Source organism: Petaurus breviceps, unplaced genomic scaffold (assembly GCF_028583685.1).
Source record: "Petaurus breviceps papuanus isolate PSGF00001 unplaced genomic scaffold, PetGlider_PUasm1.0 126, whole genome shotgun sequence".
Lineage (NCBI taxonomy): Eukaryota > Metazoa > Chordata > Mammalia > Diprotodontia > Petauridae > Petaurus > Petaurus breviceps.
This window is the reverse complement of record NW_027185655.1, coordinates 84,146,826-84,164,670: the sequence shown is the minus strand read 5'-3', so window position 1 is coordinate 84,164,670 and position 17,845 is coordinate 84,146,826. Positions and strand designations below refer to the sequence as shown.

At 37.4% G+C, this 17,845-nt stretch overlaps 1 protein-coding gene across 2 annotated transcripts in view; it reads right to left on the bottom strand.

Annotated features, from left to right (window-relative positions):
- The window catches only part of TMA16 (translation machinery associated 16 homolog), an 88,436-nt gene that overhangs the window by 55,237 nt on the left and 15,354 nt on the right, over positions 1–17,845 (bottom strand). For both annotated transcript variants that reach the window (XM_069097688.1, XM_069097697.1), the window contains exon 2: positions 7,989–8,101. In XM_069097688.1, coding sequence (XP_068953789.1) covers positions 7,989–8,101 — 113 coding nt within the window. The remainder of the gene's footprint in view (positions 1–7,988; positions 8,102–17,845) is intronic.

Here is a 17,845-nt window from a genome sequence, read left to right as displayed (position 1 = left end):
GCATGCTGAGTTCAAGAACAGTTAAGAATATAGTTTGGCTAAAAGATAGAGTGAATAATTATGATAATAATGTGAAATAGAGTTAAGAAGATAGAGGCTGTCAAGAACTTGACAAGTCAAGCTAAAGAGTTCCTATTTTATCTTGGAGATAAGTAGAGATGATAGTGTGAGGAGAATGGTATGTGATAGGATGAGTAGCTCTAATATTTCTTCTAATAAAAATCCATGGTCTTATAGGAATAGTGAGTTAGAAGGGATAGAATGCCCAAGATCATAATAAATGGGAAGAATTTCAGAATTCAAACACCTAGAGACACAACAGGTTGTGGGGTACCAAGGTTTAAGGGTTACTTACCCTTGTGGGTGGGCTAGGATAGAATGGCAGTTGTTGAGAGTTGAAGAGGTTTAATGTACTGGGAAGATGAAGTATTTGTTGGGAAATCAATATGAAAATTAAGTTCCCAAATATAAAAGCATGTGTTGAGATGGTAAGAAGACTAGGATGTGAGCCAGATAGTCAACTTATAAAAGGAAGATCAGTGACTAGGAGGTCAGTGGATGGTAGCAATCAAGATCTGGAAAGCTTACATTTCAGGGAATGCTAGGTTGCTGAGTTATTGTCACAGAGTGCTGTCTCAAAGTGGCAGTGGGAGAAACAGATTATCTGGCCCCAGAAGAAGTGAAGATTTGAGAGAAAGAACCTCTGAAAGAGGTTCTGAAATAACTGGGGAGGGTGACAAAGATGAGATGTCTTCAGGAAGAAACTGGATTTTAGCCAGTATCACAAGATAGGTGAAGTATGAATAGCAGTAAGTTTTTACTTTCTGCCACAAAAAAGAAGTCATAATGACCTAGTGTGCCACTGTCATTTAAATTATTTAGTCAACTCATATGAATGTTAATTTTAAGTATTAAACAAATTCAGTCATTTTTCAGCCTTGTCATTCTTTGTGATCCCATTTGGAGTGTTCTTGGCAAAGATATTGGTGGGGTTTGCCATATCCTTCTCCAGCTTTTTATAGATAAGGAACTGAGACAAACAGGGTTAAGTGACTTGCCCAGAGTAACACAACTAGTAAATATCTGAGGTCTGATTTGAAATTATGAAGATGAGTCTTCTTTACTCCAGGCCTGGCAATCTATCCACTGCACCACCCAATTACCCATTTAAAATATGGATATTTCCCATATGGCACTCATTCTTTTGGAAAGATAACAGCAAAAATTGTACAAACCTACAAAAAATATGTAAAGAAAAAACAGACCAAGTAAGTAAATTTCCTAACTGTGGCTACTCCAAATATTAATAACATTTAAACAATGGGCATGTTCAATGAATGACCAGTCTAGCAAAGTTACCTTCAGAATGATGTATATACACAATAATATGAAGTTGTCTGCTCCTCCTGCAAAACCATGTCACAATCTAAATAGATACACCAATAATTCTGGTGCTAGAAAATGCCTAAATAGGTTTTAAAGCACAAATATTTTAAAATACAGTTTTAAATGCAGGGATAAACTATCATGCTTCTCAAAATACAAAAAGGGTCTCTAAATTTTTAAGCATTATGTTCACTTTTTCTCTTGCTTTCTACATTGTTTTTTCCCCCACAATGAGTCATGCTCACCTGGTGTCTAGAGTTCTTTCCTATGTGCCCTGCATGACAAGCAAGAGATGACAGTGCATGGCAACAAGATGTTGCCATGGTGAGGATGTCAAAGAAATGAAGTCAAAATTAAACAGTACATTATGGTCTCTTTCTTGCTGCTTATAAATATTGCATAGTCAGGGTAAATGAAAATAAAATATCCTACTATTTCCCTTAAATTTTGGTAAAAACAGAATTTGAATGTAGTTTTACTTAAATGTAGGAAGATTAATGTCTTTATATCTTTTAAGAATACATATGCAATTTCTTTTATGTCTCAGCATTGCTGGTCTCTAGTAAGAGCATCCTACAGAGCCACAGCTCAAAAAAATCATGTGCAGTGTTACATAAAAGGTCTTATTTATCCCCTGAAATGGTGATGGGGTGGAGTATACCTAAAATTATATCATTTCTATGATTTTTCTTTCAATAAATACTCCAAGAGCTATTGTAAGGAGCCCAGTATTCAACCATTGGGGGAAAAAAGAAAATTAGATGTCCTCTCGGGGATCCTACCAGAATTTTTGACATTCAAGCTGCATTTGTTCAAATGAACTCTGCTAGCTACAAAGCAAGTCATCAGCTGTTTCCCAGAAGCCCAAGTATTCTAGGTTGTATAAAGCTCTGTTTCTGTGTATCCTTCAGGTAGGTTTTTGCCATTTTATCTTGCTTCAATAACCTGCCATCATCTAATCTGCATCATCTCAGCAGATGAAAGTCTTTAAACTAGCACAGTATTCTCAATGCAGAAAGAATGAAACTCACTAGAACAGTGTTTTGTCATTTAATATTTTTTTTCCCCTTTGGTTTTTACATCACTTATTTTTTTCTAATTGTCCTCCCTTTACTCTCTCCCATAGAGCCATTCCTTATATAATAAAGAGGGGAAAAGGAAAAAAAAATCAGCAAAACATAAAAAAAAAAATCTGATGTTGCATGCAGTGTTCCATGGCTATAGTCCTCCCAATTCTACAAAAGCAGATGGATGTATTCTTCTATTACTTGGTCACTATAATTTTATAGCATTCAGTTTTAATTATTGTCGTTTTTCCTATTTATATTATTACAAATAGTTTCCCTGGTTTTGCCTACCTCACTTTGTATCAATTCATGAGTCTCTATGTTTCATCTAATAAATAAGGGAACTAGTAGCATATTTTAAGTACAAAATTGACTACACCATACAAATTAAGCCCAAATGAAAAATCTGTCAATTCAAGAGCAACAGAATATTTGATTTAATCTCTTCACTTCAAAGAACTTGATAAATTATCATACTAATTGTGCTGCATACTACGACCCTAAATACACATACGAAAAGAAAAACTTTACACTCAAAGGACATGAACCTATGTATATATACCTTCAGGATGCAAACTAGCTTTTTAAACTTGAAAGTAAGAGTTATTCAACATATCCCTGATTCCTAAAGAAGAGACCAAAATAGGGTTAATATGCTGACAAGAGTAAATGCATTTTTATTATTGAGCCATCGTATCCTTTAAATTATTTTTTTTTAAAGCAATCAGGGTTAAGTAACTTGCTCAAAGTTACACGGCCAGTTATTTCTGGGTGTGGTGCTAAGTATCTGAGCCCAGATTCGATCCCCAGGTCATCCCGACACTGGGGCCGGTGCTCTTACTCACTGAGCCACCTGGCCGCCCCTTCCTTTAAATTATTTAAGGTAAAACCATCAACCTTTGAAGATATAAATGGCTACAAAGGAAGCCTTTTTTCTTAAAAAAAAAAAAAGCTTTTGATTCAATAGTTTAGTCAAAAATGTATAAGCTTCTATGAAATAGTTTATATATAAGATGCTACAGTATCTCTCACTTCATCCAAGGCTAAATCATCATCTCCCCTCTCTCCCATGTCTAAAAGAAAAGACTAAGCCCTGTTTTACCTCATTTGTCTATTTCTGATGACAGTACTCTCTTCTCAGTCTTACAATTGTGAAGGCATCTTTGACTCATCCCTCCCCCTCAATCCTCACATCTAAAGAGTTGTTAAGTCATATCAATTCAACCTTTGTCATGCTTCACATTCATAACTCTTAGTCCTTTCCATTCCTATTACAAGCACTTTAGTTCAGAACCTCATTTTTTGACGTCCCTAAAGTGTTTGACATAAACCACAAACAAGGCTGAAATTGTAGGCAAGTGCCAAGCTCTGGGATACACGAACACTCAAGGCCTAAAGGGAAAGGAGTTTTTCTTCAAAAGAGAAATAAAGTACAGGTTAAATGCCTATTCTAAGTATCTATATTCATTTAACAATATTCTAACAATTAGAGTTTTGACCATCATTTAAAATGTTATTTAAAAATTTGTTCATTATTTTTACTGTTATTTAAAAAGGAACTGGACTATTCACTATCTCAGAAATACCTCTGCGATATTCACATCACTCCTAGAGTTGCTGTGAGGCTCAGATAATTTACACAAAATGCTTTGCAACTTTTAAGCACTTTTATAAGAGTCAGCTGTTGTTCCTAACTCATCTACTGGCAGCTACTAAATTTGCAAGTGGAATGCATAGTAAGGAGCTGTTAGCCTCCATAGGGCTGGTCTTACAAACCCAAACAACATCATAATCTAAGTTCAATATTATTTACTATAAATCATATAGTTGAAATGTCACCCACCCCAATCCTAAAAGGCTAACAGTAGCTACTAATTATATGAACACTTGAATGACTTCAGACTTGAATACCTATCAGTAAGGTTACTATTTTCTAAAATCTAGGTTAAGTCCTTCAACTGTAAATTAGTTATATAAGTCTAATATTTTCTAAAATCTAGGTTAAGTCCTTCAACTGTAAATTAGTTCTGTAAATCTAACTCTTCCAGCCTACTTTTACCAACACACACACACACACACACACACACACACACACACACAGCAAAGTCTCAGATTCTCATTAGCTCTATACACGAACAGAGCAAATTCTCAGATTCTCATTAGCTCTGTGCCAAGTGTTGTAGCTAGCTCATTAATGAAGTTGTGGTCATTTAATGAACCTTACTATTATCCTTTTGGACAATATGGCATCAATAAATAAGCCTTTATTAAGTGCTTACTCTATGCCAGACAAAAAAAGATAGAAGACAGTCCCTGCCTTCAAGGATCTCACATGCAAACAACTAAGTAAAAACAAGCTACATACAGAAAAAATTGGAGATAATCAACAGAGAAAATGACACTAGAATTAAAAAGGGATTGAGAAAGGCTTAATGTAGAAAACAGTATTTTAGGTGAGATTTGAAGGAATCCAGGAGAGAGATGAGGAGGGATAACATTCCAGCATAGGGGGACAGCCAGGGAAAATAAATACCCAGGGTCAAGTGTCTTAAACAGCACGAATAAGAAAGAGACAGAGAGACAGAGAGAGAGAGACAGAGAGAGAGACAGAGACAGAGAGACAGACAGAGAGAGAGAGAGAGGGAGGGAGGAAGGGAGGGAGAGAGAGAGAAGGAGTAAGGGAAGGTTATAAAGGGCTTTGAGAAGACGACTATATATTTAATCCTAGAAGCAATAGGCAACCACCGGAGTGTGCAAGTGCTAGCTAAACCTTAGGGACATGAGGCAAGGAGACCCCTCAGCAGACTATTGCATCAGTCCAGGTGTGAGGTAATAAGGGTCTGTACCAGGGTGGGTGTAGTGTCAGAATAGAAAAGGGGACATACTTGAGAGATGTTACAAAGTGAAACTGACAGGCCTTGACAACAGAAAATAGTCAATTTGAAGTTTAAAGGGCCTTGGTATGAATTCTTATTTGGCTACTTACTACCCACACAATCTTGAGAAAGTCACTGGGTCTCCATTTGTAAAAAAGAGGTCAGTCTGCATGACCCCTAAGGTTCCTTCTGGTTCTAAAATATGAGTCTATAAGGCTATTATGCTACAAGTAACTATAATCTTAAATAAAACAAAAGAAAAAACAACCTTGCTTTCATGAATTCTCTAATATGTGGCTTTAAATTAGGGCATGATCCATAGGCACCAGGAAATAAAGGTAGATTTTCATATGTTGATAATTTCATCCTTGGATCTCTTATATGAGAGCAGATGGTTACTTTCTTGTTTATATTTTATCTGCAACAGGTTAAAAACACAATTCCCCAAATTCCCTTTCCTCTTATTTTTGCCTCATCTCTAGGCTGCCCAACTGCAGTGCCAGGTGACGAGAGTAGATGGACTATCTCAATGGGCTGCCCATTTCACATTCTCCCATGATGCTAGATTGCTATGAATCTCATGGAGCAGAGCTGAGAAAATGAAAATTCTAGGGAACCAAAAAGGCAACAGAAAAATGCAGAAAACATTTAAGTAAGCCCAAGTAGATTAACAATTAAGATGTATCATAAAGTGACATGAGATAAACCAAAACTACATGATCAGAAATGGAAGTAGGTCAATTCTAGACTGAGAATCTGAGATAAATAACAAACAAATTGTATATTATATATTGGTAGGCTTGAAATATTTAAAAGACCCAAAACGAGGCCTCTAATTTGTTATACATAGTAGGAATTTAACAAGATGCTTCTTTAAGTGAGGAGGTACTCTAAGGGGAATTTAGAATAGTATATGCACCCAAGTTACACAGAATAATTCATTTCAATCTCTACCAGTAGCCATATCAATGAGAGATAACATGGATCCATCGGATTTGTATTTATCTGGACATGTTTAACTTCACCAGAAGAAATAGCATCTGTCCTATGAATCAGCTTCCAAATTGCCAAATAGGAAGGTCTGAATAGAAAATTTTACCATTTTAAAACAAATAACTCTGTTACACCAATCTTTCAGTGAAAGTCCAAGTATCAATAAAAGCATAAAATATGAGGTGGTTCAGAAGAAAGTTTAGGAAGCAGTATTTAATCACACAAAAGAACAAATATTTACTAAGCTTTTTATGTGCAAGATACTCTCACACATTTAGAAAAGCCACTTTCTTTGATTTTGATTTTTTTTGCTCTATCTCCACAACCCCTGATATTTCCTTAAGTGTTGCTATGCTATTTTCAAACTGTCCTCAAGTTGCTCCATTAGAACAAATTGTTCAATGCTAAGACATTTACTGAACATTTTATTTTTCTATAAAGATGGCCAAAGGCTTCCTAAGTGCCTGGATCTTTTTCTATTTATTCATTTTATTTTTTCTCTACATAACTCTACAGAACTGTTAAGATCATTAAAATTACAGTAACATCTTAGAAAAATTGTTTCAAATAAGCATTCATGTGTCCAAATAAACTGGTAAAACACATATTTAAAACCATAAAGGATTTGAAAATGAACTCGGAACTAATGAGGTTTCTATCATATGAAGATTTTTATTTAAGAATAGGATACGTAACTTATGCTATAGCAATTATTTCAAATTATACTCTATTATAAATATGTCCAACTATGGATCTTAACTAAGTGAGATTATATTGCATTTTTGTATCCTTTAACAGAAATCCTTAGTTTTAAAAAATCTGGCAAGAAAATAAGTTTCTATTTCCCATTAACTTTATTACAAAGGCAGGATATGTTGTCTTCTTTATCCAATCCCCCTCTCTACTAGTACTTTGACCCAGTCAATTGTACCAATTGTAGCCAAATCAACAAACTAATTATCATGTGTGCATAAGGTCACTGTGTGCTGATATTTTCAATCCTAAAGAAATGTTGAACTATGAATTGTCATGTGACTTATGTTAAATGTATAGAGGAGAAAACAGAAGTTCCACCTTGAGGAAACTCTAGCTTGTAGCAGTCACACCAACATGGACTCAATAACACACCAATATGTCCTATATAACGTGAGGAACATTGTTCCACCAAGTATATTCTCATAATACACTTTATTTTTAAAGATACACTTTCAGAATAAATAGGCAAAAGATGGTGGTTATCATTTGTTTTGTAGTTATACTTAGAGGACCATGAAGCCTTTCAAACCATCTACATGCTGTCTCTTCCATTAAAATGGGAATTCCTTGAGAGCAGGAAGCATAATGTTCATCAGTATCCCTAGTGCTTTGCATATACATTTAAGAAATGAGTTTTTACACATAGTGTCCCAATGAGGGCAAATATTCTTGTTAATACTAAAACTTTCAGACCAAACATGGGGATCACAGGCAGGATTCTAAGATTTTAGACCTAAATATGACCTTAATGATAATTTAATGTGAGATTTTAATTAGAAATCTGATACTTAACAGTGAAATCAGTACAATTTCACCTCTTTGCTGAAGACCTTAAAGAAATTCATTGCTCTCCATAGGTGATTAAATACTTTTCTTCAATGAATTACAAAACCAGTAAAGAGATACTTACTTTTCCTTTCTTTCTTGTTTGTGAGCTTCTCGATTAAGTTGAGCTGCTTTTCTGCTATAAGGATGGATAACTTTTTTCTGCTGTCCTGCACTTTTCCCCTTCAGTGACTTTGGCTAAAATACAGAAAAATATAAGGAACATAGCAGTGAGACTCATTAATAAATACTTAAGTGTGGCATCTCAAGGAAGAATGGAGAGATTTGAGTTCAAGTATCACCTTTTACAGAAAAGATAATAACTCTGGGTAAGCCATTCCCCCAGGCAACTCTTAAGTTAATCAAGTTGGAGGATAGGAGTTGACATCCACTATTAGAGGGAGTTTCCTCCTCAGTATATTCCTACCAGTGAAACCACAGGCTGTCCCTTCCTAACTCCACCTCCCCCCCCCAAAAAAAAAGAAAACACAGACATACTTCTAAGTTATGATGGTTTTACTATGGATACATTATTATGTAGGTACTATATAGATATTATCAAGTTTAAAAATCCAGTCGACTAGTAGCAACAAATTAAAAGGGGACATTTACAGAAGGTAGTGATGACAGAAAGGAAAAGAAAGTAACCAAAAAAACACAAAGAGCAGGTGCAGGGCTCCTACTACATAGCACAGAAGCCAATGATCCATATGCTTCAACAGGACCTGAGAGCATCATCATATCACTGTGAAGAATAAAGGCAGCATGTGGGCAAATAGTGTTTATTGAAAAAAGCCCTTTACCTGGAATCTGGAAAAGTTCTAGGTTCAGATCCCAGCTCTTTGGTTTATTATGGGACCATAACATCAAATTAAATCTCTCTGGCCTTCAATTCCCTCATCTATACAATGGCAGTGTCTGTATTATTTATGATGAAGTACATCTTTTTTTTTTAATGCTTTATTAAATTTTGATTTACATCATTCTTTTCCGCCAGATATTGAGTTACAAATTTTCTCCCCGTTTTTCCCCTACCCACCTCCCCAAAATAGCAGTCCCACAGCATATCCCCTCCTCCAATCTACTCTCTCCCATATTTTCTCCCATACCCCTTTCGACTTTTCCAGTGGATGTCTATGCCTCAGTGCCTGTATACCTTATTTCCCAATTACATGTAAGATGGTATTAATAATTATATATATACATATATACACACACACACATATATTTGAATATTTGATTTTAAAACTTTCAATTCCAGATTCATTCCCTTCCTTCCTTGTCACCCACCCTTACTGGGAAGACAGGCAATTTAGTATAGGTTGTGCATGTGTGGCTAATGCAAAACAATAACATAGTAGATATATTGTAAAAGACTGACTATATTTTCCTCCCTCCTATCCCACTTTCCACTTGTTCTATTCTCTACTTTGATCCCTTCCCTTTTCAAAAGTGGATGCTCCCAACTTCCCTCCCCCTGATCCTGCCCTCCCTTCCATCATCCCCCCTCTCATCTCCTTCCCTCCCTACTCTCCTGGAGGATAAGATACCCTATTTAGTGTGTATTTCACTCCCTCTTCAAGCCAGATTCAATGGGAATAAGGTTGAACCATTCCCTTTTGCCTTCCTATTCTTCCCCTCCATTGTAACCATTTTCCCTTGCCTCTTCTGTAGGAGATAGTTGACCCCAATCTGTCTCTCCCCATCTCCTCATTATATTCCTCTCACCTCTTAATTTCACCTTTTAAGTATCATCCCTTCTATGTATACCTGTAAACACATATACACACATTCACATATGTATTCATATGCCCATATACCCTCATATATAGACATATATACATTTCTAATCCCTTCAACTACTGAGAAAAGTTTCATAAGTTACAATTATTCTTTTTCCATGTAGGAATGTTAATAGTTCAACTTTGATAAGTTCCTTATGATTTCTTTTCCCTGTTTACCTTCTCTCATGCTTCTCTTGCTTCTTGTATCTGAACGTCAAATTTTCTATTCAACTCTGGTTTTTTCAGCAAGAATGCTTGAAAGTCCTCTATTCCCTGAATGACCATATTTTCCCCTGAAACATGATACTCAGTTTTGCTGGGTAGGTGACTCTTGGTTTTAATCCCAGCTCCTTTGACCTTCAGAATACCATATTCCAAGCCCTTCGATCCCTTAGTGTAGAAGCTGCCAGATCCTGGGTTATTCTGATTGTGTTTCCACAATATTAAGATTGTTTCTTCCTGGCTGCTTGTAATATTCTCTCCTTAATCTGGGAATTCTGGAACCTGGCTATAATATTCCTAGGAGTTTTCTTTTTGGGATCTTTTTCAGTAGGTGATCAGTAGATTCTTTCAACCTCTGTTTTGCCCTCTGGTTCTAAAACATCAGGGCAGTTTTCTTTGAGAACTTTCTGGAGGATGATTTCTAGGTTCTTACTTTGATCATGACTTTCAGGTAGTCCAAACATTTTTAAATTATCTCTCCTGGATCTATTTTCCAAGTCAGTGGTTTTTCCCATGAGATATTTCACATTGCCTTCTATTCTTTCATTTGTTTGGATCTGTTTAACAGCATCTTGATTTCTCATAAAGTCATTAGTTTCCATTTGCTCCAATCTAATTGTGAAGCAATGATTCTCCTCATTGAGCTTTTGAGATTCTTTTTCCATCTGGCAAATTCGGCTTTTTAAGGAATTCTTCTCCTCATTGCCTTTTTGAGCCTCCTTTGCCATTTGAGTCAGTCTGTTTTTTAAGGTATTTTTTTCCTCAGTCAGGCTGTTGACTCTCATTTCATAATTTTCTTGCATTGTTCTCATTTCTCTTCCCAATTTTTCCTCCACTTCTCTTATTTGCTTTTCAAAATCCTTCTTAAGGTCCTCTATGGCCTGTAACCAGCTTGTATTTTCCTTTGAAGCTTTTGGTGCAGGAGTTCTGACTTCACTGTTTTCCTCCTATTCCATGCTTTGCTCCTTTTTGTCCCCCAAATAGGAGTGTATTGTTGGAATCTTCTGTCTGCTTTGTTTCCTTTGCCTGCTCATTTTGCCACTCAATTACTTGACTTTTGGGCTTTTTGCCACAGTGGGACTCTGCCACCAGACAGAGGAGCTTTCATCCCAAACACTGGGGTTTTTTCAAGCTGCCAGAGGTATTAGATGGGTGCCCTTTCTGAGGTCTCCACACGCTCTGGCAAGCTGGACACACACACCAGGACCTCCACCCTAGACTGCAATCCAGATCCAAGCAGGTTAAAGCAAGATCCATTACCCTTCAGACTGGTGCTTGGTCCCCCTACACTCTGCAGGCCAGGAGCTGAAGCTGCCACGTGGCACTGGCTGGCTGTGCCTGAGTCTCAGCAGCTTCTCGCCCTGCGGGGTTAAAAGCCATGTACTCACACTTACTGATCGCACTCCCACTTACTGATCCCAAAGTCCAGACTGCACTGACCTCTCACTTTGTCCTTCGCATCTATGTGTTGATAAATCTGGAAATGGCCACAGCTGCTGCTGATCTGTAGTCCCTCTGGCCGAGGACTAGTCAGGCCCACCCTGGGGCTAAAGCCTGAGCGTGGGGCTGGGCTCTGCTCCCAAAGCACTGGGCTGGATTCCTGCTGGCCCGCTGGGCTGTCCTCAGCGGGAGGTTAGCTTCTCTGTGTCATTTTGTGGGTTCTGCAGCTCCAAAGTTTGTTCAGAGTCCCCTTTTACATGGATTGGGGAAGGTGGAGGCAGGAGCAGAGGGAAAGTTGTGCTTCTACTCCGCCATCTTGTCTCCACCCCCCATGAAATACATCTTAGCTGACACACTAATCTATCAAAAACAACAAAAAAGAATCTTTAAAAATAATTAATGATAATATAGTAACCTCAAAGTTATTGTCCTCATTCTTGTTAGAGGGTCTTAGTAAGAGTAAACTCTCAAATGTATTACAAAGCAGGTCAATATAGTTGGAACTTCCATTCTGACTCAACTATGCTTGAGATTCTTTTTAATAATTCATTTATAAAAAGGTGGCCTCAAGGCAGAACATAAATTTATCATGAAGATGGGAAATATGTAATAAAGTTTAGTAAAGTTGAGAGCACTTTTTCCTCCTTTTTAGTATAATATTAAAATGAGAAGTAGAAAATGCTTCAGCAACAGAGAGCTGAAATAAAATGCTAGAGGTAAAATGTTAATCAATCTTCAAACTGGCGGCCAAACCTAGTATCTCATAACAAGGAATGAGTCATCTACATCAGTGATTCTCAAAGTTTGCTCCCACAGGCTGGTCCAAAATAAAGTCACACTCAAATATAAGCTTTATTTTTTAAATATTTTCCACTGAAGATTTACACACACATTAAAAATGAGTATCTAAAAGATTTAAATACAATAATGATTATTTTCCTGGATAAAAGCTTAATTTTTATTCCTGTTTTATTTGGTGAGGTGTCAAATAAAAGCAGATTCTATCAGGGAAAAAATATTTTTTAAAATAAGTCATGTGATAACATAACTATTTATAACATACCTTCGGTACAATCTTTGGGAAAATTCAATAATTTCTGATCACTAAAAACTCAAGAGACCTACTATGCCTGTTAAAGGGAACTAGGTGGTGCAATGAATAAAAAACATTGGGCCTAGAGTAAAAAAGACTGGGAGTCCAAATTTTGGCCTCAAACACTTCCTGTGTCATCCTGGGCAAGTCACTTAACTACTGTTTGCCTCAATTTCCTCATCTGTTATATGGGTAAAACAATAGCACCATGCTCACAGGATTATTGTGAAAATCAAATGAGATAATAATTGTAAAGTACTTAGAGTGTAAGCACACTGGCCCATAGTAAGTGCTATATAAATGTTTAACTATTAGCTAGAATTATAGTCATGAACCATCAGTGCCAAAATTCCCCCAAAGCTCAAAATAAATCTACTGAGAATGACTCATTTCACCTTCTCTCCCTTGTGTTTTTCCAAGTCTTTCCCCAATGTATATCGTCAATTTACTCTTTACCTTTGATATTTTATCAGATGATCAGCTTAGTATTTGGGGAGCACAGTAACTAATGTTTCACATCTATTAAATACTATAAAACCAACTAACTTAACAGGTAAAAGTGGTGCTTTTGACAAAACCATTGATCCTATAAGCATCTCCAGGTGAATGAATGATAGGTCGGGTGAATCAGAAAATGTTGGGAAGAAACAAAGGATTTCCTCTGTTTTCCCATACTATACTCCCAACAGGACACACAAATTAACCTATCCCGAAAACTACTGTAATACAAACACATGCCTGAAAGTATCCTAAATATCCTTTTCACTAGAATAATAAGAAAGTTGTTTTGCAGGTTAGCTAAGTAGTGCAGTGAATAGAGCAATGGCCCTGGAGTCAGGAGGACCTGAGTTCAAATCCAGCCTTAAACACTTAACACTTACTAGCCATGTAACTTTGGGCAAGTTACTTAACCCCAACTGCCCTGCCCTCCCCCTCCAAAAAGGAAAAAAAAAAAGGGTGTTTTGAAAAGCAACTGTATGACATTCTGCCTAGCTTAAACATCACCCTTAGTTCATACCAGGGAAATGTAGCAAGATAAAACCTAAGTTCTCCTGAGATTTTGAACACTCAGAAAAATCTCTACATGAAAGAATTACTTATACATATATCTTGAGGGATGAACATTTCATTTAAAAATTATTAATGGTCTTTGCAACCAGCCAAATAACACTCACCCAGACAACCTTGCTTCTTAACTGCCTAATGATAATAAATAACAAAACCAGATAAAAAATAGGCATTCTGCTTTTTAAAAAACTTTTTACTTTAAATAGATATTTGTGTAGATGTATGCAAATCTTGCTACTGTCCTCCAAAATTGCTGGAGTCTTCTGGGTGCCACATTTTAGAAAGGACACAAGCCAAACAGAGCAACCAGAATGGCGAAGTAATTTTGAGTTCATGCCATACAAGAAACCATTGAAGGAACTAAGGATACTTGGCCTGGAGAAAAGAAAACTCAGAGGAGAATGGTAGTCATCTTCGAAAATTTTGAAGAGTTATCAGTATTCTACTAGTTCTATCTGACCCCAAGGCACAGAAGTAGAAGTTATAGAAGCAGATTTCAGTTCAATTTAAGGAAAAATATTTCAAATACATCTCTCCAAAACAGAATGGCTGCCTTGGGATTAAAAATTCCCACTCATGAAAGGTCTTCTAACAAAGTCAGGATGACTATTTATTGGTATAACCTCAGTCCCAAAGTCCATCTCCTCAATGGTGTAGATGAACGGACTGAACCTCTTTAGAAATAGGGCAGAGTTGGCAAGGATAGCTCTTAAATTCTTGAAAGTCTTAGTACACTCTTCAAGCTTTGGGATGCTTCTGGCTTCCAGCTTCAAAAGGGAAGGTGGATGAAGCCAACCCACTTCAGGTTGGAGGTAAGAACTCTGAGAAGATATGAAAGGGGCTGGTAGTCACCATCATGTCCCTACTCCCAGTCTGCTACAGTAGAGATTTCAAGTAGTTTCCCCTTGGGTGAGATCTAAGACTCCTCTTGGTTGCACTGAGTACTCTTGTTCCCAATGGGAGAGCTCCTTCATTCTGTATTGTCTATATGGTATATATTCTGGTATTATGTCTTCTCTGATTTCTGTTTTGCTATTTATTTGGACAAATGGATTTTCTTGGCTAAGTGCTATGTGTATTCAGTCTAGAAGTAGTATTTGGTGAAAAGGGGATTCAAATCTTGGATGCAAAACTCCGGCAAGACGATTTGCTCCACTTTCTCAATAAAGTGATCAGAAGTTAGCTTGAATCTAATCATAGCCCCTAGAATAACAATATTTAGAAGGAGCAAATAGATATAACTCTAGTCTGGTACTCCCTCTCTCTAAGAAGAGAAGAGTGGTGGCTCTGGCCACAACTTCCCGTTTCCCCTCCTGGCAGAAATTAAAGTCTCCCTTGAAGAAGAGTTGGGGGGAGAATAAGCTATACTCCCTTCAAACCTCACAGCAACAACCTCCCCAGTCCTCAAAACACATGGGGCTCACTACATACTGGGCCTCATTACACAAGCTATGTTGTTGCAGGGGTATTTTTTTTAAGTGTGGGCTGGACCAGATCAAGGATTTGCACTGCCAGGGAATTGGATATAGCCCAAGGCCTATTAAAGCTAAAAACAACTTTTACATTTTTTAAATACTTTAAAACTTTACTTTAAGATGTAAATTCCATTCTGAGTTACCAGGCCAAAGACAGGTCTTTGTAAAATTTGGCAAGAGCTGTAGTTTAAAGACCTCTGGACTAGATGACCACTTCAATTCCTGCCTATTCTGAAACTATGATCCTATAACTAGCCTTGAATAAAGATGCAAGACTTGCCCAACATTATGAGACCCCACAAAAAAAGCTGGTGATCTCAAACTTTCATTATTAACAATTTTTTTTTTAATCCTCTAACAACAGACAACAAAAAAGCCTGGCTTGGGGTGAGTTTTGTATTTAACACAAGTTGAATGACCAGGAGGCAAGTCATTTAACCTCTTAAGAGTTGCTTAATTGCATTCATGGAGGGAGTTTCCAAATAAATGAAATCAATGGTTCAGACCCGCCCTCCTCCCCACAAAAACACCACCACCACCATAATACTCCCTCATTACTGACACAACAGATGAATTATGCGTGCATGTGACAGCATTTCCCCCAAGGACAAGACCACCAAGCTTCATGATCAGACCCCCAATATCTACCAAGGAAAGAATACCAATCTCTGGAGATTCTTTAAAAAAAAAAAAAAGCCAAGATAATTATTTCTAGAATCATTTTGAAATGGTAATACATAGAGATATTGTGTAGACTAGATAACTTATTCTAGCCCCACATGTATAAATCATATTTACTGCAATGACCACAAGAAGTTTCTCTACTGTAAAGATCAAGACATTTTATCTAAAGATGCTCATTTTCCCAGAGAAATATCTTTTTACAACTTTAAAAAAATCCTAGATCAGGGGTGGCTAGGTGGTACACTGAGTGAAGTGCTGCCCTGAAGTCAGATGGACCCGAGTTCGGTTCCGACCTCAGACACTTAACACCCACACACACACAAAAAAAAACTAGCCGTGAAACCTTGGGCAAGTTACTTAACCCCAACTGCCCTCCAAAAAAGACAAAAAAAAAAAAATAATAATCCCAGATTGCTATCACTGATGCAGAATGTTATTTAAAGTACAGCACTTTCTAGCTTTTAGTTTGGTTTTTATTCAGTACCTGTATTTTGCAAGTAACAAAACCCCGTGGCTCAAGTCAATATGACAAAACAAGTCCATTTCCACTTATTTCTTGTCTCCAGAGGGGGGGAAAAACTGATTTCCTATCACATGAACTTCTATCACATGATTTTCTATCACATGGCCCTGAAAAAAGGATGGGCTGATAAGGTATCTAAGCACTTAGAAGAACAACAACTTTGTAGGGTTCCTGCAACAGATAACAGTCCTTTTTGGTGACAGACAATTATGTTGCTAAAAAACTGCAAGGAAGAGGCAAATATCTTCTTAAAGCAGATTCAAGGAAATTCATCACAAAGAATTCCATCAAGATACAAAACTAAATCAAGAAAAGAGCATTCTAACCAGGAAGGAGGCATAAATTATACAGAACATCTCCCTTACCATTACCAAATACACAAGATAGAGTCAGTCTCCAGCTTCCAAATAGGCCATGTTCCAGAAGTTAATTTCTTAGTGAGATGGCTATTGAGAGTTGAGAAAACTGCTTCCAAAAAAAAAAAAATCAATGCTTTAAGTGCTGGTTAGACTCACTTATGTCTACAAAAGCTGATTTAACTCATAATGTGTGGAACTAAGACTTGCTGCACTAAAGGAACTAGACCAAGCTCTGGGACCTGGTAGCAGGGCCATGTAATATAGGAAAAGGTGGAAAATGTATTGTTATGTAACCCTTCCTGGGCCCTCACTTGTGCATGGCAATCTTGTTATTCGTTTCTTATTGATTTCACTGTGACAGAGTAGAGACCTGGTCTCCAGGCCCAGGAGACATGCAGTTCTGCCAGGGTCACAATCCTGGCTGTATGATTTGGGCATGTCACTTGGACCTTCAGTGCTCTGAGGCCAAAGGTGTGAAACTGGCAGGGGTCAGCCACCAATTAAAATGTAATTGGAAAATGGTTAACAGAATAAATAAAAAAACCACACAGATAAAGTTAATTTGTTGTTTTCTAAGTCACTATATGGCCCTGGAGCAATCTGTTTCTATTAAGTTTAACACCACTGCTCTAGGGCAACTCTCAAAGACTCTAAATAGAAAGCTAAAGTTGCAATCTGAATTAGATGGAAAGTCCTCAACCAGGAATTCTCTACAGCAGTAAGATCACAAATACAGTCCCAATTCCTATCCCAATGACTTCACATTCCCATGCCCAACAGAGACGGTTCCAAATTTTATCTTTTCCTCAGTCTCCCAACTCTACTTTCCTCTTCTCCCTCAAAGGACTTGTCTCCTACTTTGCAGAGATTAAGGCTATCCATCATTAACACCCTCACTTTCCTCCTCCATGCTTCAAATCAGCTGTTTTCATCCATGCTCTTTTCCTCTGCTCCAGTCTCAAGAGGATTAGTTTTCTCCTCATTAAAACCAATCTTTCCAATTATATCTTTGAACCCATCTCCTCCTGTTTCTCTTCTTACACAGTGAACCCCTCCTCCTTCCAGGTCTCCCTCCCACCCCTTAAGTGTGGGTGTCCCCCCAAAGCTCTGTTCTAAGTTGCCTTCTCTTTCTTCATTATCTCCCTTGGTGATTTCATCCATTCTCATCAGTTCAATTATCACACCTCTGCAAATGACTCACTTCTCTTCCTCTCTTCCTCTCTTCCTCTCTTCCTCTCTCTCTCTCTCACACACACACACACACACACACACACACACACACACACACACACAC